The sequence below is a fragment of the Salvelinus fontinalis genome, chromosome 11 (assembly GCF_029448725.1).
Source record: "Salvelinus fontinalis isolate EN_2023a chromosome 11, ASM2944872v1, whole genome shotgun sequence".
In the NCBI taxonomy this organism is placed as follows: Eukaryota; Metazoa; Chordata; class Actinopteri; order Salmoniformes; family Salmonidae; genus Salvelinus; species Salvelinus fontinalis.
The window spans coordinates 41,226,859-41,252,558 of NC_074675.1; the positions used below are offsets into that span (position 1 = coordinate 41,226,859).

At 44.7% G+C, this 25,700-nt stretch overlaps 2 protein-coding genes across 9 annotated transcripts in view; both read left to right on the forward strand.

Annotated features, from left to right (window-relative positions):
* The window catches only part of LOC129866085 (chloride channel protein 2-like), a 249,482-nt gene that overhangs the window by 146,288 nt on the left and 77,494 nt on the right, over positions 1 to 25,700 (forward strand). For 7 of the 8 annotated variants that reach the window (XM_055939252.1, XM_055939250.1, XM_055939256.1 and 4 more), the window contains one exon: positions 25,079 to 25,210. In XM_055939252.1, coding sequence (XP_055795227.1) covers positions 25,079 to 25,210 — 132 coding nt within the window. Of the gene's footprint in view, positions 1 to 21,978; positions 22,173 to 25,078; positions 25,211 to 25,700 lie in introns of those variants that run through there. The other variant, XM_055939254.1, reaches the window with a different exon arrangement.
* LOC129866076 (uncharacterized) lies at positions 15,030 to 21,699 on the forward strand. The gene is made up of 2 exons (XM_055939190.1): positions 15,030 to 21,294; positions 21,337 to 21,699. The coding sequence occupies exons 1-2, from the start codon at positions 16,996 to 16,998 to the stop codon at positions 21,697 to 21,699; spliced, it is 4,662 nt and encodes a 1,553-aa protein (XP_055795165.1). The 5' UTR covers positions 15,030 to 16,995.

Sequence of the window (25,700 nt, forward strand, 5' to 3'; positions counted from 1 at the left end):
ATGGCTTTGATTAAGCAGTGAGAACTGCAGTGTGACAGAGTGATCAATATACAGGCCAGTTCACCCTGCTTTAAGAACACTCGAATGATCCATGATCACACACTACACGCACACACACCCTTATTAATGCCTTAATTAACAGGCCCTGTCTGCCTGCTGTGTGTGTGTGTGTGTGGGGTTGGGGGGGGGGGGGGGGGGGGGGGGTTTGGGGGGTGCGTGTGCTGCTCCTCTATTTGGTCCTGAGGCAACTGTTACAGACCAGAGGTGGGTGTTTTAATGGGTGTACAGTGCATTCGGAAAGTTTTCAGACCCCTTGACTTTCCACATTTTGTTATGTTACAGCCTTATTCTAAAATGGATTAAATAGTTAGCCAATCTACACCCAATACCCCATAATGACAAAGCAAAAACAAGTTCAGACATTTTTGCAAATGTATAAAATAAAATAAACTATCGCATTTACATAATATTCAGACCCTTCACTCAGTACTTTGTTGAAGCACCTTTTGCAGCGATTACAGCCTTAAGTCTTCTTGGGTATGACGCCACAAGCTTGGCACACCTGTATTTGGGGAGTTCCTCACATTCTTCTCTGCAGATCCTCTCAAGCTCTGTCAGGTTGGATGGGGAGCATCGCTGCACAGCCATTTTCAGGTCTCTCCAGAGATGTTCGATCGGAATCAAGTACGAGCTCTGGCTGGGCCACTCAAGGACATTTAGAGACTTGTCCGAAAGCCACTCCTGCGTTATCTTGGCTGTGTGCTTAGAGTCGTTTTCATCAAGGATCTCTCTGTACTTTGCTCCGTTCATCTTACCCTCTCCTGACTTGTCTCACAGTCCCTGCCGCTGAAGAACATCACCACAGCATGATGCTGCCACCACCATGCTTCACCGTAGGGATGGTGCCAGGTTTCCTCCAGACGTGACGCTTGGCATTCAGGCCAAAGAGTTCAATCTTGGTTTCATGAGACCAGACAATCTTGTTTCTCATGGTCTGAGAGTCTTTAGGTGGCCTTTGGCCACCTCCAAGCGGGCTGTCATGTGCCTTTTACTGAGGAGTGGCTTCCGTCTGGCCACTCTACCATAAAGGCCTGATTGGTGGAGTGCTGCAGAGATGGTTGTCCATCTGGAAGGTTCTCCCATCTCCACAGAGGAACTCTGGAGGTCTGTCAGAATGACCATCAGGGTTCTGACAGAGCCCTGATTGCTCAGTTTGGCCGGGCGGCCAGCTCTTGAAAGAGTCTTGGTGGTTCCAAACTTCTTTCATTTAATAATGAAGGCTCCTTGCTGATGACTCCTTGCTGCCCCAGTCCACCTGACCATGCTGCTAATCCAGTTTCAACTTTTCTCCCTACGGCTATGGAACCCTGACCTGTTCACCGGACGTGCTACCTATCCCAGACCTGCTGTTTTCAACTCTCTAGAGACAGCAGGAGCGGTACAGATACTCTGAATGATCGGTTATGAAAAGCCAACTGACATTTACTCCTGAGGTGCTGACCTGTTGCACCCTCGACAACCATTGTGATTATTATTATTTGACCATGCTGGTCATCTATGAACATTTGAACATCTTGGCCATGTTCTGTTATAATCTCCACCCGGCACAGCCAGAAGAGGACTGGCCACCCCTCATAGCCTGGTTCCGCTCTAGGTTTCTTCCTAGGTTCTGGCCTTTCTAGGGGGGGTTTCCTAGCCACCGTGCTTCTACACCTGCATTGCTTGCTGTTTGGGGTTTTAGGCTGGGTTTCTGTACAGCACTCAGCTGATGTAAGAAGGGCTTTATAAAGACATTTGATATGATTTTGATTTGATGGAGGCCACTGTGTTCTTGGGGACCTTCAATGTTGCAGAAATGTTTTGGTACCCTTCCCCAGATCTGTGCCTCAACACAATCCTGTCTCGGAGCTCTACTGACAATTCCTTCGACCTCTTGACTTGGTTTTTGCTCTGACATGCATTGTCAACTGTGGGACCTTATATAGACAGGTGTGTGCCTTTCCAAATCATGTCCAATCAATTGAATTTACCACAGGTGGACTCCAAGTTGTAGAAACATCTCAAGGATGATCAATGGAAACAGGATGCACCTGAGCTTAATTTCACGTCTCATAGCAAAATGTCTGAGTACTTACAGTATAAAATAAGGTATTTCTGTTTTACATTTGCAAACTTTCTAAAAACCTGTTTTCACTTTGTCAGTATGGGTTATTGTGTGTAGATTGATGAGGAACAATTTGTATTTAATCAATTTTAGAATAAAGCTGTAACATAACAAAATGTGGAAAAGGGGAAGGGGTCTGAATACGTTCCGAATTCACTGTAAGCCCGTAGAAATTAGAATGAATAGATTGGGTGTCCCATTCAAATCAATGATCACATAATGGGTGGATTGGCAGCCATTGCAAGTGTACCCATGGGAGCAAAGCAGGAAGTAAAAGCAGGGAATGTACCCATCAATCTGTGCTGTGATTTGTTGAATCAACTCAAATTACATTACAAAATGTACAACACAGCAAATTTAAGGCATGTTTTGTTATTTATTTTAAACAAACAATCTACAACGAAGTTGACTTTTACAATGGGGGTCAATGGGAAAGAATGTTTTTGTTTTCCCCAATTTGTGGGCGTGGTCGACGGGAAATCCTTCTTATGACGTGAATATCGACTCTGAGTATTGTATGAGCCACATCAGTTAACATCATTTTAGCAAACATTCTACCATGGAAATTATTGCTTCACGATACCAGGCACCCATTGGGAGTGTACCTATGAGTTTACCAGTCAAATTGCCAGGGTTAGAGCTTCCAAGCCCATTCTATTCATTCTTATTTCTGTGTAAACCTGTGCGCTCATAATCTATTTTATATGTATTACACGTATCTATACAACTATTGGCATTAACATGTATGTGCATAATTGAGTGTCTACATAACGTGAAATGCCTACAGTATATATTTATGCACAATATAATGTGATGAGGTGTGTGTCAGCAGAATGGTTGAAACAGTGTGAACAGTGCGTGTGTAGCTGCAGTGAACTGCAGAGTGGAAGAGCTGACTGCACCATGAGAGAGAGGGATGAATAGAGAGGGACCGGAAAAGTAAAGGTTGAGAGTTAGACGGGGGGAGTGGAATGAAGGAGAGTGGGGTCAGGAAGAGAGGGGGAGTTTGAGAATGAGAGGGAAAGACCTGGGAGAGGGAAAGTAGCTTCCACAGAGCTGTGAACGATCTGAGAGACAAGGCAAGAAGGGCATTCTATGCCATCAAAAGGAACATAAATTTCAACATACCAATTAGGATCTGGCTAAAAATACTTGAATCAGTCATAGAGCCCATTGCCCTTTATGGTTGTGAGGTCTGGGGTCCGCTCACCAACCAAGATTTCACAAAATGGGACAAACACCAAATTGAGACTCTGCATGCAGAATTCTGCAAAAATATCCTCCGTGTACAACGTAGAACACCAAATAATGCATGCAGAGCAGAATTAGGCCGATACCCACTAATTATCAAAATCCAGAAAAGAGCTGTTAAATTCTACAACCACCTAAAAGGAAGCAATTCCCAAACCTTCCATAACAAAGCCATCACCTACAGAGAGATGAACCTGGAGAAGAGTCCCCTAAGCAAGCTGGTCCTAGGGCTCTGTTCACAAACACAAACACACCCCACAGAGCCCCAGGACAACAGCACAATTAGACCCAACCAAATCATGAGAAAACAAAAAGATAATTACTTGACACATTGGAAAGAATTAACAAAAAAACAGAGCAAACTAGAATGCTATTTGGCCCTAAACAGAGAGTATACAGTGGCAGAATACCTAACCACTGTGACTGACCCAAACTTAAGGAAAGCTTTGACTATGTACAGACTCAGTGAGCATAGCCTTGCTATTGAGAAAGGCCGCCGTAGGCAGACATGGCTCTCAAGAGAAGACAGGCTATGTGCTCACTGCCCACAAAATGAGGTGGAAACTGAGCTGCACTTCCTAACCTCCTGCCCAATGTATGACCATATTAGAGAGACATATTTCCCTCAGATTACACAGATCCACAAAGAATTCAAAAACAAATCCAATTTTGATAAACTCCCATATCTACTGGGTGAAATTCCACAGTGTGCCGTCACAGCAGCAAGATTTGTGACCTGTTGCCACCAGAAAAGGGCAACCAGTGAAGAACAAACACCATTGTAAATACAACCCATATTTATGTTTATTTATTTTAACTTGTGTGCTTTAACCATTTGTACATTGTTACAACACTGCATATATATAATATGACATTTGTAATGTCTTTATTGTTTTGAAACTTCTGTATGTGTAACGTTTACTGTTCATTTTTATTGTTTATTTGACTTTTGTATATTATCTACCTCACTTGCTTTGGCAATGTTAACACGTTTCCCAAGCCAATAAAGCCCCTTGAATTGAAGTGAGAGGGAGGGCTTGGGAGAGGAAAAATAAAGGGCGAAAAGAGGGGGAGCACAGAAGGGGACTAAGGGAGAGAAATTGAATGCGAGAGGAAGAATGATAAAGAGAAGGGCAGGTGAACAGTAAACGTTGAAAGAAAGAGGGGAGGGAGGGAGATAGAGAGAAAGAGAGGGAGTGAAAGAAAGCAGCAGGTTTTTCTGCCCTTTGGTAAGCCAGGAAATTAAGCAGCAATCACAGCCTACTGCTCCCCTGTGTGTCACCATTGATTATTACCCTGGCTCGCTATCATCTCTCTCTCTTTGTCTCTCTATCATCTCTCTCTCTCACCACTATCACTCCATTATTTTCTCCATCACTCCACCTCTCTCTCATCACTCGCTCTATCACATCTCCAACTTTCGCTCTTCCTTTCTCTCACTCCTAACATTCTCTCTCCACCTTCCATCTCTTACACACACATTCACACTTTCCCACTTATGGTAATGCTTCCTCATTGTGATCATGAATGGCACCATCTGGCCTTCTACAGTCAGAGTTGACTGTTGTTTTAATGGGTCACCTCTGGTGAGAGGTTTTAGTTACTGTAAGGGGAAGGGACAAGGGACATGTGATAAACATCATCATTGTTCTCATTATCATCATCTTCATCATTTCATCCTCTCCAACATCATCATTGCCCTCACTAACCATCATCATCATCATTGCCCTCACTAAACATCATCATTGCCCTCACTAAACATCATCATTGCCCTCACTAAACATCATCATTGCCCTCACTAAACATCATCATTGCCCTCACTAAACATCATCATTGCCCTCACTAAACATCATTATCGCCCTCACTAACCATCATTATTGCCCTTACTAACCATCATCATCATGGCCCTCACTAACCATCATCATCATCATCACTGCACTGCCATCATAATCAATTTTGTGATTTAAAACAGTGGCATACTGGGTCAGGACAGTGGCATACTGGGTCAGAACAGTGGCACACTGGGTCAGAACAGTGGCACACTGGGTCAGAACAGTGGCATACTGGGTCAGAACAGTGGCATACTGGGTCAGAAGCTGTGTTCTAATACGTAAAAAAGTAACGTGTTCCTTTATTACATTACTCATAAAATTAATCTGATTACGTAACACGTTACTTTTTCAAATTGGGAAATATTATTACAGTTACTTTGTCAAACAACGTGTGCATTAGTTTCAGAATCATATCTCTACCGGGTGCGTGTTTCCACCAGCCAATCTTGACTTGTTTCCTCATTTAGTTCTCAAGCAAGCGGAGAAAGGCTGTTTGGAAAAATGTCATGACAGCTGCTGTCCATAGGAATGTATAAAGGGCACACCTCTGATCTTTGCATTTATCGCTTCTGCCCATATAGGACTTTCTCTTATAGTGGCAAGTGTGCCCGCTATACATCTCTATGGGTCCGGGTACATGCGGTCTACAATCAGAACTGGCGGCTCGAGAAAAAGATTTTGAATAAAACGATCACGCAACAGATCAATGTACTGTCTACACTCATTTTATGAAATAGTTTTCATTAAATAGGTTTTAATCATGTCAACAACAACATCTTTAAAGTTCTGATAGCTGGGCCCCCCGATTGGCGCAGCGGTCTTAGGCACTGCACAGCAGTGCTCAAGGCGTCACTACAGATTCAAGTTCGATTGGTGCGGCTGGCTTCCAGGTTAAGTGGGCGGGTGTTAAGAAGCGCGGTTTGGCGGGTCATGTTTCAGATGACGCATGACACCCGACCTTCACCTCCCGAGCCCGTTGGGGAGTTGCAGCGATGAGACAAGATCGAAATTGGGGTGAAAAACTGTCAAATACAAAAACATAAATAAGAAGAAGAAAGTTATGATAGCTAAGGATTCCGCAACGAGGTTAGGTTTTTAGGCTGGGACCACAAGTTGTGTCCCGGATTCCTACAAAAAACAAACAGTTAATGGTTAGCTATCATGCTAACAGATCAAGGTAACGCTAGCAGTGCTAGAGTCAAAACACCAGTGGTATTTGTGTCTACGTCTGGGCTCAAATGCGCTAGGTGCGAGATGATATCTACACAGGAGGAGGTACATACAGTTAAAGTCAGAAGTTTACATACACTTAGGTTGGAGTCATTAAAACTCCTTTTTCAACCAATCAACAAATGTCTTGTTATTAACAAACTATAGTTTTGGGAAGTCGGTTAGTACATCTACTTTGTGCATGACAAGTAATTTTTCCAACAATTGTTTACAGACAGATTATTTCACTGTATCACAATTCCAGTGGGTCAGAAGTTTACATACAGTAAGTTGACTGTGCCTTTAAACAGCTTGGAAAATTCCAGAAAATGATGTAATGGCTTTAGAAGCTTCTGATAAATTATGTCAATTAGCCTGAGTCAATTGGAGGTGAAGCTGTGGATGTATTTCAAGGCCTACCTTTAAACTCAGTGCCTCTTTGCTTGACATCATGGGAAAATACAAAGAAATCAGCCAAGACCTCAGAAAGAAAATTGTAGACCACAAGTCTGGTTCATTTTTGGGAGCAATTTCCAAACGCCTGAAGGTACCACGTTCATCTGTACAAACAATAGTACGCAAGTATAAACACCATGCACCATGCAGCCGTCATACCACTCAGGAAGGAGACGCGTTCTGTCTCCTAGAGATGAACATACTTTGGTGCGAAAAGTGCAAATCAATCCCAGAACAACAGCAAAGGACCTTGTGAAGATGCTGGAGGAAACAGGTACAAAAGTATCTATATCCACAGTAAAACGAGTCCTATATCGACATAACTCCTAACAAAACCACTGCTCCAATACCCCCATAAAAAAGCCAGACTACGGTTTGCAACTGCACATGGGTACAAAGAGCGTACTTTTTGGAGAAATGTCCTCTGGTCTGATGAAACAAAATAGAACTGTTTGGCCATAATGACCATTGTTATGTTTGGAGGAAAAAGGGAGAGGCTTGCAAGCCGAAGAACACCATCCCAACCGTGAAGCACGAGGGTGGCAGCATCATGTTGTGGGGGTGCTTTGCTGCAGGAGGGACTAGTGCACTTCACAAAATAGATGACATGATGAGGCAGGAAAATTATGTGGATATATATTGAAGCAACATCTGAAGACATCAGTCAGGATGTTAAAGCTTGGTCGCAAATGGAACTTCCAAATGGACAATGACACCAAGCATACTTCGAAAATTGTGGCAAAATGGCTTAAGGTCAACAAGGTCAAGGTATTGGAGTGGCCATCACAAGCCCTGACCTCAATCCCATAGAAAATGTGTGGGCAGAACTGCAAAAACATGTGCGAGCAAGGAGGCCTACAAACCTGACTCAGTTACACCAGCTCTGTCAGGAGGAATGGGCCAAAATTCACCCAACTTATTGTGGGAAGCTTGTGGAAGGCTACCTGAAACGTTTGACCCAAGTTAAACAATTGAAAGGAAATGCTACCAAATACTAATTGAGTGTAAGTAAACTTCTGACCCACTGGGAATGTGATGAAAGAAATAAAAGCTGAAATAGATCACTACTTTTATTCTGACATTTCACATTCCTAAAATAAAGTGGTGATCCTAACTGACCTAATACAGGGAATTTTTACTCGGATTAAATGTCAGGAATTGTGAAAAACTGAGTTTAAATGTATTTGGCTAAGGTGTATGTAAACTTCAACTGTACCTACTACTGCATCATCAAAGGAATTATCTAAGTGTATTTCAGAGATGGACAGAATATTAATGTTTTCTGATGTTAATAAATTGTCAATTTTATGAACATTGTTTCTCAGGCTACAATATTTTTCATTATTTTCTGGGTTGCTCGTTTGTTTTTAAGTGCTGATCTGAGATTGAATCAAATGGAAATGTCACTGACATGTCTATGGTCCTGAGTTGGCTGCCCACAGTGGGCTTCGTCCTAAGGCAGACAGTTTCAGTGCAAAAAGTGGAATTAAATGAAATGTGCATATGATTATTGTAGACAACACCCTTGGAGATAGTTAACCGAACATTGGTTAGGTTACTTACATTTACTGCACTTCTATTTCTCTGGGATATAATACAATTTCCATGTCCTCTGTTGCTTATTATGAAATGGAGGACTGGAGCACGACCAAACCCTGACCGTCAGTCTCTTAAACCTCTACAGGATTGGTGTCGAAAGCAGTCAGGGCGGTATCAGTCCATTGAATGGTCCGGGTCTTTTGGCTGGTAAGGGCAGTGAGGGGAGCAACAGTAGAACTGAAGTTATAATAACCATAAAGGTTATGGTCAAGGAGTTGTTGAAGAACCTTTTGCACATGCTGTATGTGTTCCTTCAGGGAGTGGGAGTAAATCAGGATTTCATCAATGTAGACGAAGAGAAAGCAGTTGATCATATCCTGGAAAACCTTGTTCATAAAGGATTAGAAGACGGCGGTGGCGTTACTAAGGCCGTAGGGCATGACCAGGTATTCGTAGTGCCCTCATGCGGTGATAAAGTCAGTCTTCCATTTGTTGCCTTCACGTATACAGACAAGGTTATATGCACTTCGCAGGTCGAGTTTTGAAAAAGATGTTGGCGCGCCCCACTTGTTCAATGGTCGCTGGGATCAGAGGAATACGGTTCTTGGCCATGACGTCATTCAGGGAACGGTAATCAATACATGGATGGAGTCTACCCCTTTTTTCACAATGGAGAAGCTGGACACAGCCAGGGAAGAAGAAGGACAAATGAAACCATTTGAGTGTTTTATCAATGTACTTCTCCATTGCCTCATTTTCCGGGATAGATAGGGGGTAAACACAGCCCTTCGGTGGGGACACTCCAGGGAGTAGGTCAATAGAAGACCAGGACAGTAGTTCCCCTTGTCACCACGAGATGGCATGGTTGTGACTACAAAGCCATGGGTGTCCGAGGCTGAGTGGCTGTTTGGTTTTGGTGTGGAAGACTCCATTCAACTTATGGAACTCTTATCCCCAATCTGGAGGGTGATGGTCTGTGTCAGGTGCGTAAGGAAGCCCGTGCCCAATGGCTGCCCGACCAGGGTGTTAATCCTTAAGGGAGGGGTGACAGGTGTTAGATCAATGTCAAGCTCTTGTACTAGCTGGTGATCGATAAAATTACCTGCTGCTCCCGAATCTATCAAGCCCTCTACGTACTTAGTAACCCCCTTCACGGTTATCAATACTGGGATGGAGAATTGCTTCTGGGAGATATTTAGAAATAAGGACACGCCTACCTGCATGGCAGCGGAGGGACCCTTCTCATCTCTCTGTGGGGGGCGAACAGGGCAATGGCTGAGTAGATGATCTTTTCCCTCTACAGTATAGGCAGAGCCTTTCTTGAATTGGCCTTTGACGTTCGATACACGGGAGAGGAGCATGGCCCAACTGCATGGACTCTGGAAGACTCAGACGGGATGACGGAATCATGGAAAGAGAAGGTTTTGGGTTCCTGGGTGGCAGAGTTCTTCGGCGGTTGATGGACATATGAATGTGTTGATTTAAATCCTGAAGGTCACCTCTACAGGCCAGCTCTGCCTGAAGTTCCCTGTTGAGCCCTCTTCGGTAGACGGTAAGTAAAGCAGCCTCACTCCATCCACTCCCTGCAGCCGTGGTGCGGAACTCGAGGGCCTGACATTTCCCAGGTGAACCATCATATTTTCCAGGCATGGATATGAATGAAGGAGGGCTATGGGTTATGATACCTGGCATCAGAGGAGTAGGGATAGGCTGGCGGAGAAGATGGCAGATTTCCTCCAGATACTCCTCTTGCTGGGTTAGGTGCCGCTGTAGCTCTGCTGAATCCATTACATTTTTAGTGAGGTATTCTGTAATGAATACTCAGGGAGAAAAAGGTGTAGATTTACACGCAGAGTGCGGCAGTTGTTTATTTCGCCTTCACAGAAGGCAGGAATCGTGGTCACAGGCAGGCAATGGTCATACACAGGTAGGCAAACAGGCAGGTGAATCAAAACTAGGACTGAAGGCTATAACTGGTTCTCACAAACGAGCTAGGAAAAGGCTTAGTAGAGTCAAAACAAGCAATACCTCACAAAGGCACAAACAGAATGAACTGAACTAAATAAGGAGCTGATAAGACCAGGTGAGTAACTAACACAGGTGAAATCAATTAACAAAAATGAAAGACAGGGCTACGTTCAAGAATACAAAGAAACAGGGCTACGTTCAAGAACACAACAAAACAGAACACAAGGTTGACTAAAAAAATAAATACAGAACCTTACAGTATTATGTCATGTATTGTTTCAAGTGGACCCCAGGAAGCGTAGCTGATGCTTTTGCAGCGGCTAATGGAGATCCTAATAAATACCAAATATGGCTAATAAAGCAGCCCATATATAGCGCAGCACTTGTAGACTAGCACAGGAAAGCAGTGCCACAGACGAAAGTAGAAACAAGTGATCAAACCTGAGTTAGGTTACTTTCTATCTTTGGTATAGCATGCGAGGCTTGCCCTGCTCCCTCCAACAGTCAAACAAACAGAGATTTAGATTATTATTTTTTCATGAAAGTAACGCAAAGTAATATAACTAGTAATATGCTTTCCACACAAAGTAATATTGTAAAGTAACGTGTTACTTTTGTTAAATGTAATGAGTAATATGTAACATATTGTTTTTACAAGTAACTAATCCCAAAGACTGGTCAGGAGTTGCTCTTGGTCCTAGATCTGAGAAGGACAAACTCCACCCCTAGATCTGAGCAGGACAAACTCCTCCCCTAGATCTGAGAAGGACAAACTCCACCCCTAGATCTGTGCAGGACAAACTCCACCCCTAGATCTGAGCAGGACAAACTCCTCCCTTAGATCTGAGCAGGACAAACTCCACCCCTAGATCTGAGCAGGACAAACTCCTCCCCTAGATCTGAGCAGGACAAACTCCTCCCCTAGATCTGAGCAGGACAAACTCCACCCCTAAATCTGAGCAGGACAAACTCCTCCCCTAGATCTGAGCAGGACAAACTCCTCCCCTAGATCTGAGCAGGACAAACTCCACCCCTAAATCTGAGCAGGACAAACTCCTCCCCTAGATCTGAGCAGGACAAACTCATCCCCTAGATCTGAGCAGGACAAACTCCTCCCCTAGATCTGAGCAGGACAAACTCCACCCCTAAATCTGAGCAGGACAAACTCCTCCCCTAGATCTGAGCAGGACAAACTCCTCCCCTAGATCTGAGTAACAGGTCCCAGCTGCCCTCTTAGCAAGAAGGGGGATAGAAGGGTTGTTGCCATGACAACATAATGTCTTCATTGAAGATTATGTTGTGGTGGTATCTATCTCTCTCTCTGTGTGTGTGTGTGCGCGTGCGCGCGTGCGTGCGTGCGTGTGCGTGCGTGCGTGTGTGTGTCTGTGTCATTTTGGACTAGGATCAGAGCTCTCCACTTAGACTCTCACTGAGATAGAAAGAACAGGAGTAAAAAACAGAAAGCGAACAAGAGAGGAACTTAAAGACATAAAACATGAGTTCAGAAAGAGAAGGCAATTGGAATGTAACAGAGGCAGATTTGGTGAGTAGAGTTTAGAGGTAGAATGACTGAGAGATTTATCTGTTGGTCATGATGAGTGGCACTTGGTGAGAGTCCTCCCTCTACCCACCATCCATCCATCTGTGTCATTTAATGTGTGTGTCAGCCATCAGTAGGCCAGACAGACTTACCCTCAGGTATTCTTCCAACCCCCAGAGCTCCCCTGGCTCACTCACCCATTCACCCATCAGACTAATGGCTTGGCTGATAGCTGGGCTCAGGCTATAGGTGCTGACATACTCTGAGCTCAGAACTCCCCGGGAAGCTCTGGTTGCACCTGCTCTTAATACACGCTTTCCTAAACACACACACTTAGAGCAGAATGAGAGCTCTGGGGGTTGGCTCCGGCTTTCAGCTCTTATGTCATCACCACCTGTCTTGCACTGAGCCCTAAAACAGAACAGGAGTTTTCACCTTAGTGTTTTAATCAGTTATCATCCTGTCATGCCAGTCTGCCTCATAGCTGGATTTATTTCAATGCATTTCCCTTTACAACCGTAAACCCCCCACTAGAGAAGGGGGTATAGAAGTAGGCAGCGAAGCGAGAAGGAGAGTTTGTGTCATTACGCCATTAACCAGCAATGAGACGTATCATAGAGTACGTTTTACATGCACTCTAATAATTCAATATTAAACAGATTATGGCAGTAGGCAGAGTATGGCAATAGTCATGTAAACACCTTACTCTGCTTATTTTAATCAGTGTAAGGTCAAAATCGAAGTAAGCATACAACATACAGGATTTTTAGGGAAATGTATATTAATCTGACTATCGACAATAATTGTATTTTTGTGTGCATGTAACCATGCTCAGTGTGATGTGAAGTCATAAGCTGGTAAGTTGTTCCCATATAATGGGTGGTGGCGTGATGGAGGAACACAACCAGGCGTTTACCCGAGACTGAACCACTGCATTTACATCTAATTTACATAAACATCCTCCCATCCCTAAACATCTCAATAGCATAAGGAAGCCATCTATGGGAGATGTTGCTGTGAGAGAGTGAGGCGCAGGGAGGGAAGGGTTGTGTTTTATAGGGGTTACACTACAGTCGAGGAGGGAAGGGTTGTGTTTTATAGGGGTTAGACTACAGTCACGGAGGGAAGGGTTGTGTTTTATAGGGGTTAGACTACAGTCAAGGAGGGAAGGGTTGTGTTTTATAGGGGTTAGACTACAGTCACGGAGGGAAGGGTTGTGTTTTATAGGGGTTGGACTACAGTCAAGGAGGGAAGGGTTGTGTTTTATAGGGGTTAGACTACAGTCGAGGAGGGAAGGGTTGTGTTTTATAGGGGTTAGACTACAGTCAAGGAGGGAAGGGTTGTGTTTTATAGGGGTTAGACTACAGTCGAGGAGGGAAGGGTTGTGTTTTATAGGGGTTAGACTACAGTCAAGGAGGGAAGGGTTGTGTTTTATAGGGGTTAGACTACAGTCACGGAGGGAAGGGTTGTGTTTTATAGGGGTTAGACTACAGTCACGGAGGGAAGGGTTGTGTTTTATAGGGGTTAGACTACAGTCAAGGAGGGAAGGGTTGTGTTTTATAGGGGTTAGACTACAGTCGAGGAGGGAAGAGTTTTGTTTTATAGGGGTTAGACTACAGTCAAGGAGGGAAGGGTTGTGTTTTATAGGGGTTAGACTACAGCTGAGGAGGGAAGGGTTGTGTTTTATAGGGGTTAGACTAGAGTCAAGGAGGGAAGGGTTGTGTTTTATAGGGGTTAGACTACAGTCAAGGAGGGAAGGGTTGTGTTTTATAGGGGTTAGACTACAGTCGAGGAGGGAAGGGTTGTGTTTTATAGGGGTTAGACTACAGTCAAGGAGGGAAGGGTTGTGTTTTATAGGGGTTAGACTACAGCTGAGGAGGGAAGGGTTGTGTTTTATAGGGGTTAGACTAGAGTCAAGGAGGGAAGGGTTGTGTTTTATAGGGGTTAGACTACAGCTGAGGAGGGAAGGGTTGTGTTTTATAGAGGTTAGACTAGAGTCGAGGAGGGAAGGGTTGTGTTTTATAGGGGTTAGACTACAGTCAAGGAGGGAAGGGTTGTGTTTTATAGGGGTTAGACTACAGTCAAGGAGGGAAGGGTTGTGTTTTATAGGGGTTAGACTACAGTCACGGAGGGAAGGGTTGTGTTTTATAGGGGTTAGACTACAGTCACGGAGGGAAGGGTTGTGTTTTATAGGGGTTAGACTACAGCTGAGGAGGGAAGGGTTGTGTTTTATAGGGGTTAGACTACAGTCAAGGAGGGAAGGGTTGTGTTTTATAGGGGTTAGACTACAGTCACGGAGGGAAGGGTTGTGTTTTATAGGGGTTAGACTACAGTCAAGGAGGGAAGGGTTGTGTTTTATAGGGGTTAGACTACAGCTGAGGAGGGAAGGGTTGTGTTTTATAGGGGTTAGACTACAGCTGAGGAGGGAAGGGTTGTGTTTTATAGGGGTTAGACTAGAGTCAAGGAGGGAAGGGTTGTGTTTTATAGGGGTTAGACTACAGTCAAGGAGGGAAGGGTTGTGTTTTATAGGGGTTAGACTACAGTCGAGGAGGGAAGGGTTGTGTTTTATAGGGGTTAGACTACAGTTGAGGAGGGAAGGGTTGTGTTTTATAGGGGTTAGACTACAGTCGAGGAGGGAAGGGTTGTGTTTTATAGGGGTTAGACTACAGTCGAGGAGGGAAGGGTTGTGTTTTATAGGGGTTAGACTACAGTCAAGGAGGGAAGGGTTGTGTTTTATAGGGGTTAGACTACAGCTGAGGAGGGAAGGGTTGTGTTTTATAGGGGTTAGACTACAGTCGAGGAGGGAAGGGTTGTGTTTTATAGGGGTTAGACTACAGTCACGGAGGGAAGGGTTGTGTTTTATAGGGGTTAGACTACAGTCACGGAGGGAAGGGTTGTGTTTTATAGGGGTTAGACTACAGTCAAGGAGGGAAGGGTTGTGTTTTATAGGGGTTAGACTACAGTCGAGGAGGGAAGAGTTTTGTTTTATAGGGGTTAGACTACAGTCAAGGAGGGAAGGGTTGTGTTTTATAGGGGTTAGACTACAGCTGAGGAGGCAAGGGTTGTGTTTTATAGGGGTTAGACTAGAGTCAAGGAGGGAAGGGTTGTGTTTTATAGGGGTTAGACTACAGTCAAGGAGGGAAGGGTTGTGTTTTATAGGGGTTAGACTACAGTCGAGGAGGGAAGGGTTGTGTTTTATAGGGGTTAGACTACAGTCAAGGAGGGAAGGGTTGTGTTTTATAGGGGTTAGACTACAGCTGAGGAGGGAAGGGTTGTGTTTTATAGGGGTTAGACTAGAGTCAAGGAGGGAAGGGTTGTGTTTTATAGGGGTTAGACTACAGCTGAGGAGGGAAGGGTTGTGTTTTATAGAGGTTAGACTAGAGTCGAGGAGGGAAGGGTTGTGTTTTATAGGGGTTAGACTACAGTCAAGGAGGGAAGGGTTGTGTTTTATAGGGGTTAGACTACAGTCAAGGAGGGAAGGGTTGTGTTTTATAGGGGTTAGACTACAGTCACGGAGGGAAGGGTTGTGTTTTATAGGGGTTAGACTACAGTCACGGAGGGAAGGGTTGTGTTTTATAGGGGTTAGACTACAGCTGAGGAGGGAAGGGTTGTGTTTTATAGGGGTTAGACTACAGTCAAGGAGGGAAGGGTTGTGTTTTATAGGGGTTAGACTACAGTCACGGAGGGAAGGGTTGTGTTTTATAGGGGTTAGACTACAGTCAAGGAGGGAAGGGTTGTGTTTTATAGGGGTTAGACTACAGCTGAGGAGGGAAGGGTTGTGTTTTATAGGGGTTAGACTACAGCTGAGGAGGGAAGGGTTGTGTTTTATAGGGGTTAGACTAGAGTCAAGGAGGGAAGGGTTGTGTTTTATAGGGGTTAGACTACAGTCAAGGAGGGAAGGGTTGTGTTTTATAGGGGTTAGACTACAGTCGAGGAGGGAAGGGTTGTGTTTTATAGGGGTTAGACTACAGTTGAGGAGGGAAGGGTTGTGTTTTATAGGGGTTAGACTACAGTCGAGGAGGGAAGGGTTGTGTTTTATAGGGGTTAGACTACAGTCGAGGAGGGAAGGGTTGTGTTTTATAGGGGTTAGACTACAGTCAAGGAGGGAAGGGTTGTGTTTTATAGGGGTTAGACTACAGCTGAGGAGGGAAGGGTTGTGTTTTATAGGGGTTAGACTAGAGTCAAGGAGGGAAGGGTTGTGTTTTATAGGGGTTAGACTACAGCTGAGGAGGGAAGGGTTGTGTTTTATAGGGGTTAGACTACAGTCAAGGAGGGAAGGGTTGTGTTTTATAGGGGTTAGACTACAGTCAAGGAGGGAAGGGTTGTGTTTTATAGGGGTTAGACTACAGCTGAGGAGGGAAGGGTTGTGTTTTATAGGGGTTAGACTAGAGTCAAGGAGGGAAGGGTTGTGTTTTATAGGGGTTAGACTACAGCTGAGGAGGGAAGGGTTGTGTTTTATAGGGGTTAGACTACAGTCAAGGAGGGAAGGGTTGTGTTTTATAGGGGTTAGACTACAGTCAAGGAGGGAAGGGTTGTGTTTTATAGGGGTTAGACTACAGTCAAGGAGGGAAGGGTTGTGTTTTATAGGGGTTAGACTACAGTCAAGGAGGGAAGGGTTGTGTTTTATAGGGGTTAGACTACAGTCACGGAGGGAAGGGTTGTGTTTTATAGGGGTTAGACTACAGCTGAGGAGGGAAGGGTTGTGTTTTATAGGGGTTAGACTACAGTCACGGAGGGAAGGGTTGAGTTTTATAGGGGTTAGACTACAGTCAAGGAGGGAAGGGTTGTGTTTTATAGGGGTTAGACTACAGTCAAGGAGGGAAGGGTTGTGTTTTATAGGGGTTAGACTACAGTCAAGGAGGGAAGGGTTGTGTTTTATAGGGGTTAGACTACAGTCACGGAGGGAAGGGTTGTGTTTTATAGGGGTTAGACTACAGTCAAGGAGGGAAGAGTTGTGTTTTATAGGGGTTAGACTACAGTCGAGGAGGGAAGGGTTGTGTTTTATAGAGGTTAGACTAGAGTCGAGGAGGGAAGGGATGTGTTTTATAGAGGTTAGACTACAGTCACGGAGGGAAGGGTTGTGTTTTATAGAGGTTAGACTACAGTCAAGGAGGGAAGGGTTGTGTTTTATAGGGGTTAGACTACAGTCACGGAGGGAAGGGTTGTGTTTTATAGGGGTTAGACTACAGTCAAGGAGGGAAGGGTTGTGTTTTATAGGGGTTAGACTACAGTCGAGGAGGGAAGAGTTTTGTTTTATAGGGGTTAGACTACAGTCAAGGAGGGAAGGGTTGTGTTTTATAGGGGTTAGACTACAGCTGAGGAGGGAAGGGTTGTGTTTTATAGGGGTTAGACTAGAGTCAAGGAGGGAAGGGTTGTGTTTTATAGGGGTTAGACTACAGTCAAGGAGGGAAGGGTTGTGTTTTATAGGGGTTAGACTACAGTCGAGGAGGGAAGGGTTGTGTTTTATAGGGGTTAGACTACAGTCAAGGAGGGAAGGGTTGTGTTTTATAGGGGTTAGACTACAGCTGAGGAGGGAAGGGTTGTGTTTTATAGGGGTTAGACTAGAGTCAAGGAGGGAAGGGTTGTGTTTTATAGGGGTTAGACTACAGCTGAGGAGGGAAGGGTTGTGTTTTATAGAGGTTAGACTAGAGTCGAGGAGGGAAGGGTTGTGTTTTATAGGGGTTAGACTACAGTCAAGGAGGGAAGGGTTGTGTTTTATAGGGGTTAGACTACAGTCAAGGAGGGAAGGGTTGTGTTTTATAGGGGTTAGACTACAGTCACGGAGGGAAGGGTTGTGTTTTATAGGGGTTAGACTACAGTCACGGAGGGAAGGGTTGTGTTTTATAGGGGTTAGACTACAGCTGAGGAGGGAAGGGTTGTGTTTTATAGGGGTTAGACTACAGTCAAGGAGGGAAGGGTTGTGTTTTATAGGGGTTAGACTACAGTCACGGAGGGAAGGGTTGTGTTTTATAGGGGTTAGACTACAGTCAAGGAGGGAAGGGTTGTGTTTTATAGGGGTTAGACTACAGCTGAGGAGGGAAGGGTTGTGTTTTATAGGGGTTAGACTACAGCTGAGGAGGGAAGGGTTGTGTTTTATAGGGGTTAGACTAGAGTCAAGGAGGGAAGGGTTGTGTTTTATAGGGGTTAGACTACAGTCAAGGAGGGAAGGGTTGTGTTTTATAGGGGTTAGACTACAGTCGAGGAGGGAAGGGTTGTGTTTTATAGGGGTTAGACTACAGTTGAGGAGGGAAGGGTTGTGTTTTATAGGGGTTAGACTACAGTCGAGGAGGGAAGGGTTGTGTTTTATAGGGGTTAGACTACAGTCGAGGAGGGAAGGGTTGTGTTTTATAGGGGTTAGACTACAGTCAAGGAGGGAAGGGTTGTGTTTTATAGGGGTTAGACTACAGCTGAGGAGGGAAGGGTTGTGTTTTATAGGGGTTAGACTAGAGTCAAGGAGGGAAGGGTTGTGTTTTATAGGGGTTAGACTACAGCTGAGGAGGGAAGGGTTGTGTTTTATAGGGGTTAGACTACAGTCAAGGAGGGAAGGGTTGTGTTTTATAGGGGTTAGACTACAGTCAAGGAGGGAAGGGTTGTGTTTTATAGGGGTTAGACTACAGCTGAGGAGGGAAGGGTTGTGTTTTATAGGGGTTAGACTAGAGTCAAGGAGGGAAGGGTTGTGTTTTATAGGGGTTAGACTACAGCTGAGGAGGGAAGGGTTGTGTTTTATAGGGGTTAGACTACAGTCAAGGAGGGAAGGGTTGTGTTTTATAGGGGTTAGACTACAGTCAAGGAGGGAAGGGTTGTGTTTTATAGGGGTTAGACTACAGTCAAGGAGGGAAGGGTTGTGTTTTATAGGGGTTAGACTACAGTCAAGGAGGGAAGGGTTGTGTTTTATAGGGGTTAGACTACAGTCACGGAGGGAAGGGTTGTGTTTTATAGGGGTTAGACTACAGCTGAGGAGGGAAGGGTTGTGTTTTATAGGGGTTAGACTACAGTCACGGAGGGAAGGGTTGAGTTTTATAGGGGTTAGACTACAGTCAAGGAGGGAAGGGTTGTGTTTTATAGGGGTTAGACTACAGTCGAGGAGGGAAGGGTTGTGTTTTATAGGGGTTAGACTACAGTCAAGGAGGGAAGGGTTGTGTTTTATAGGGGTTAGACTACAGTCACGGAGGGAAGGGTTGTGTTTTATAGGGGTTAGACTACAGTCAAGGAGGGAAGAGTTGTGTTTTATAGGGGTTAGACTACAGTCGAGGAGGGAAGGGTTGTGTTTTATAGAGGTTAGACTAGAGTCGAGGAGGGAAGGGATGTGTTTTATAGAGGTTAGACTACAGTCACGGAGGGAAGGGTTGTGTTTTATAGAGGTTAGACTACAGTCAAGGAGGGAAGGGTTGTGTTTTATAGGGGTTAGACTACAGTCGAGGAGGGAAGGGTTGTGTTTTATAGAGGTTAGACTAGAGTCGAGGAGGGAAGGGATGTGTTTTATAGAGGTTAGACTAGAGTCGAGGAGGGAAGGGTTGTGTTTTATAGGGGTTAGACTACAGTCGAGGAGGGAAGGGTTGTGTTTTATAGGGGTTAGACTACAGTCACGGAGGGAAGGGTTGTGTTTTATAGGGGTTAGACTACAGTCACGGAGGGAAGGGTTGTGTTTTATAGGGGTTAGACTACAGTCAAGGAGGGAAGGGTTGTGTTTTATAGGGGTTAGACTACAGTCAAGGAGGGAAGGGTTGTGTTTTATAGGGGTTAGACTACAGTCACGGAGGGAAGGGTTGTGTTTTATAGGGGTTATACTACAGTCAAGGAGTGAAGGGTTGTGTTTTATAGGGGTTAGACTACAGTCAAGGAGGGAAGGGTTGTGTTTTATAGGGGTTAGACTACAGTCACGGAGGGAAGGGTTGTGTTTTATAGAGGTTAGACTAGAGTCGAGGAGGGAAGGGATGTGTTTTATAGAGGTTAGACTACAGTCACGGAGGGAAGGGTTGTGTTTTATAGAGGTTAGACTAGAGTCGAGGAGGGAAGGGTTGTGTTTTATAGGGGTTAGACTACAGTCGAGGAGGGAAGGGTTGTGTTTTATAGGGGTTAGACTACAGTCAAGGAGGGAAGGGTTGTGTTTTATAGGGGTTAGACTACAGTCACGGAGGGAAGGGTTGTGTTTTATAGGGGTTAGACTACAGTCACGGAGGGAAGGGTTGTGTTTTATAGGGGTTAGACTACAGCTGAGGAGGGAAAGGTTGTGTTTTATAGGGGTTAGACTACAGTCACGGAGGGAAGGGTTGTGTTTTATAGGGGTTAGACTACAGTCAAGGAGGGAAGGGTTGTGTTTTATAGGGGTTAGACTACAGTCACGGAGGGAAGGGTTGTGTTTTATAGGGGTTAGACTACAGTCAAGGAGGGAAGGGTTGTGTTTTATAGGGGTTAGACTAGAGTCGAGGAGGGAAGGGTTGTGTTTTATAGGGGTTAGACTACAGTCACGGAGGGAAGGGTTGTGTTTTATAGGGGTTAGACTACAGTCGAGGAGGGAAGGGTTGTGTTTTATAGGGGTTAGACTACAGTCAAGGAGGGAAGGGTTGTGTTTTATAGGGGTTAGACTACAGTCGAGGAGGGAAGGGTTGTGTTTTATAGAGGTTAGACTACAGTCGAGGAGGGAAGGGTTGTGTTTTATAGGGGTTAGACTACAGTCAAGGAGGGAAGGGTTGTGTTTTATAGGGGTTAGACTACAGTCACGGAGGGAAGGGTTGTGTTTTATAGGGGTTAGACTACAGTCGAGGAGGGAAGGGTTGTGTTTTATAGGGGTTAGACTACAGTCAAGGAGGGAAGGGTTGTGTTTTATAGGGGTTAGACTACAGTCAAGGAGGGAAGGGTTGTGTTTTATAGGGGTTAGACTACAGCTGAGGAGGGAAGGGTTGTGTTTTATAGGGGTTAGACTACAGCTGAGGAGGGAAGGGTTGTGTTTTATAGGGGTTAGACTACAGTCACGGAGGGAAGGGTTGTGTTTTATAGGGGTTAGACTACAGTCAAGGAGGGAAGGGTTGTGTTTTATAGGGGTTAGACTACAGTGGAGGAGGGAAGGGTTGTGTTTTATAGGGGTTAGACTACAGTCAAGGAGGGAAGGGTTGTGTTTTATAGGGGTTAGACTACAGTCAAGGAGGGAAGGGTTGTGTTTTATAGGGGTTAGACTACAGTCAAGGAGGGAAGGGTTGTGTTTTATAGGGGTTAGACTACAGTCGAGGAGGGAAGGGTTGTGTTTTATAGGGGTTAGACTACAGTCAAGGAGGGAAGGGTTGTGTTTTATAGAGGTTAGACTAGAGTCGAGGAGGGAAGGGATGTGTTTTATAGAGGTTAGACTACAGTCACGGAGGGAAGGGTTGTGTTTTATAGAGGTTAGACTAGAGTCGAGGAGGGAAGGGATGTGTTTTATAAAGGTTAGACTAGAGTCGAGGAGGGAAGGGTTGTGTTTTATAGGGGTTAGACTACAGTCAAGGAGGGAAGGGTTGTGTTTTATAGGGGTTAGACTACAGTCAAGGAGGGAAGGGTTGTGTTTTATAGGGGTTAGACTACAGTCACGGAGGGAAGGGATGTGTTTTATAGAGGTTAGACTAGAGTCAGGGTTTAGGAGTATGGACATGGCTGGGTCGTATCTGCTGAATCTCTCCCTTTTTCTTCCTTCTCCTGTCCCCTTCGCCATTTCCCTCATGCACTTTTTTTTGTCTCCTTCTCCCTCCCTCTCTTCCTCTCTCTCCTAGTTGATATGTAAAAGTTAAAGAGCTGAGTGGTGTGGTTTCCTGTCCCGTTCTATCCTATTGCCATTTGCTCGTGGTCGTATACATAGCCAAGCAGGCCTAGCTAATTGTCTCTCTTTCTTATGTATGAGCATCTAATGTATGCACCCTCCCTCTGATACGCCTTATTGGCATGAGTGTGCAGAATGGAACATTTATGATGTAGGTTATTTTTGCTTTAGTAAACTGTCACCTTGCATAACAAATGGGGTGGGTAATTTTAAGTTTCACGTAAGATGTTCTGTATTCTGTCGGTATGGTGTATTCACAATTGGTGTCTTATTTTCCTTTATGCCCTTACTCATTTACTCACTGTGTTCACTATTTCCTTTCTCTCACTTGTTCATCTTCACTCATTCATTCTCTCAGCCATTTAGAGCTTGGCACTGGAAGTGGACGCATTCTGTATCCAAGGCAACCTAAATTAGTCTCAGCAGGTATGTGGGTATTATTGCTAGAGGCAGAGAGAGGGAGAGAGAAAGCGTACAAAAAGAAGGCTAAAGGATAGTCCAAGAGAGACAGTAGAGGAGAAGGAGATGGAGGAGCAAAGAAACTAGAGGAAGAAAAGGAAAATAAAAGTGGAAAGAGAGAGAAAGCAAAGAAGGTTCCAGTAAGGAGAGGAAGACAAGTACAAAGAGAAGAGATAGAAGGTAGAAAAGGAAAAAGAAGGATAAGAGTAATGAAAGAAGTTAAAGCCGTGGGTTGAAGAGTGATGAGAAAGAGAGATGGTAAGGAAGGAAGGGTGGAAGACAAGACGGGGTGAATGAAAAATTGAAGAGAAGAGAGGATAGGGATGGAGTGGAATGGCATGCAGGTTATTGCCTGCCGTAAAGAATGACGCTGGTAAACTTTTTAATGTGTGTACTGTGTACCCAAGGAAAACCAGTGAGCCATAGCAGCACAGACGGAGATAACCACATTACTGCTCAGAAACCAGACAAGATTACACCTGGTGCTGGTTGAAACACACACACTTTTATATGTACATGTATATGTTTGCATGTACATGCTCTCACACACGCAAACAGACAGAGGCAGGTAGCCTAGCGGTTAAGAGCGTTGGGACAGTAACCCGAAAGGTCGCTGGTTCGAATCCCGAGCCGACTAGAGGAAACATCTGCCAATGTTCCCTTGAGCAAGGCACTTAACCCTAATTGCTTCTGTAAATTGCTCTGGATGCTGACTAGAGAACAGAAGGGGCTCTTAGAACACAGCTGGGCTGTGGGCGAGATGATGCAACACACACACACAGTGTTTTTCACTGCTTATATAAGCAGTGTGTGTCTGTGTTAGACAGACAGTGAAGGTGTTGATTGGAGAGTGTGTGTGTAGCCTAGCGTACTAAAAACATGCATGTTGCTCTGTTGCCATTCCTGCCTCAGGACAAACTATTCCCCTATATGATAGTACACACAGGCTGTAATAATGCTCTGTCGCCATTCCTGCCTCAGGACAAACTATTCCCCTATATGATAGTACACACAGGCTGTACTAATGCTCTGTTGCCATTCCTGCCTCAGGACAATCTATTCCCCTATATGTTAGTACACACAGGCTGTACTAATGCTCTGTTGCCATTCCTGCCTCAGGACAATCTATTCCCCTATATGTTAGTACACACAGGCTGTACTAATGCTCTGTTACCATTCCTGCCTCAGGACAATCTATTCCCCTAAATGATAGTACACACAGGCTGTAATAATGCTCTGTCGCCATTCCTGCCTCAGGACAATCTATTCCCCTATATGTTAGTACACACAGGCTGTACTAATGCTCTGTTACCATTCCTGCCTCAGGACAATCTATTCCCCTATATGATAGTACACACAGGCTGTAATAATGCTCTGTCGCCATTCCTGCCTCAGGACAATCTATTCCCCTATATGTTAGTACACACAGGCTGTAATAATGCTCTGTTACCATTCCTGCCTCAGGACAATCTATTCCCCTATATGTTAGTACACACAGGCTGTACTAATGCTCTGTTGCCATTCCTGCCTCAGGACAATCTATTCCCCTATATGATAGTACACACAGGCTGTACTAATGCTCTGTTACCATTCCTGCCTCAGGACAATCTATTCCCCTATATGTTAGTACACACAGGCTGTACTAATGCTCTGTTACCATTCCTGCCTCAGGACAATCTATTCCCCTATATGATAGTACACACAGGCTGTACTAATGCTCTGTTGCCATTCCTGCCTCAGGACAATCTATTCCCCTATATGTTAGTACACACAGGCTGTACTAATGCTCTGTTACCATTCCTGCCTCAGGACAATCTATTCCCCTAAATGATAGTACACACAGGCTGTAATAATGCTCTGTTGCCATTCCTGCCTCAGGACAATCTATTCCCCTATATGTTAGTACACACAGGCTGTACTAATGCTCTGTTACCATTCCTGCCTCAGGACAATCTATTCCCCTATATGATAGTACACACAGGCTGTACTAATGCTCTGTCGCCATTCCTGCCTCAGGATAATCTATTCCCCTATATGATAGTACACACAGGCTGTAATAATGCTCTGTCGCCATTCCTGCCTCAGGACAATCTATTCCCCTATATGATAGTACACACAGGCTGTACTATACATAATGGAGGAGAGTGGCGAGACAGAGATGGGGAGAGCAATAATACTTTAGATGAGAAGGAAAAGAAAGGCAGGAAGAGAGAGGAAGAGGGAAAAGAACATTTTATGTTATACCCTTTTTTTATTCTCCCTTTCCTCTGACATAATCTTGTAGTGTGGTAAAGTAGCATTAGTGTGGTTTAGTACATTGGTGAGATGAGAGGAGACAGAATTAGATGAGAGGGGAGCAGAGCTGTACTAGTGTTAGGACAGTGTGGAGTGTCGGATGTGACACAGTCATTAAAGCTGAGGACTAGAGGTGCCCCTGCTGCTAGACCTCTCCACTCTGAGAGAAGAAATGAGGGCAAGAGAGAGGGAGAGAGTTGAGGAAAATAGGGAAGGAACTGGTAGAGGAGGCAGTACAGTATGTGTATGGGGGAGGGGGGGGGGGGGTAGAAAGAGGAGAGGATTGGAGTAAGCTGTGTGAATAAAAAACAGCCCCATTTAAATTATACTAGAGGTGTCTGTGCAAAAGTTGACATCAACAAATGAGCAGTTGTGGGTGCAGGGGTTTACATTGTATGTGTAGTCCTGACTCCAAGGTGTGTAATGTAGTTTTAACAATGCTAAACTTCTCTCCTCAGTCTGTAAGATGTGTTGGTTTGTTTGTTTTGTAGTTCTGACTGACTTGACTGACTAGTACATTAGTAGTAACAGTGTTGTTGTTGTCTAACAGTGTGCACCTGTATCTCTCTTCCCTCCAGTCTGTACGTTGCGCTGTCAGAAGTTCCTCATCTCTCGTGTTGGTGAAGACTGGATCTTCCTCATCCTCCTCGGTCTACTCATGGCTCTGGTCAGCTGGGTAGTCGACTTCGCAATCGCCATCTGTCTACAAGGTAAGGAGGAGGGAGTTGGTGAGGTAAACTTGGTCTAATGACGACTCTGGTCAGCTGTACACTCCGTTCCTTTGGCTGAATCCTTTCATCTGACATCTCTCCTGCATGCAGCTAAATAAGACATTATGCCACACACCAGATAATCTCAGACACTGTGGTTTACTCACGTACATACCTCCAACCAGGGTGTGTGTGTTCATGGTGAGCTGCAGTGCAGATTACGGTCTCCCTGAGCTGCATGCGGGTGTGTGTTTGTGTGTATGATTAGCTTAAATCTGGTTTAAAGTCATCTTTGCGGCATGAAACTGTGTGTGCGCATGTGTGTGTACGATTAGCTTAAATGTGGTTTAGTTAAATTTTTGCAGCGTGAAACTGTGTTTGTGTGCTGGTAGCATGTATGCTGTGTGTTCAGAAGGTGTTTGGGTGTCAATGTGCTTTATCTTCAGTCAAACACACATTGCTGTGGTGTGTGTGTGTGTGTGTGTGTGTG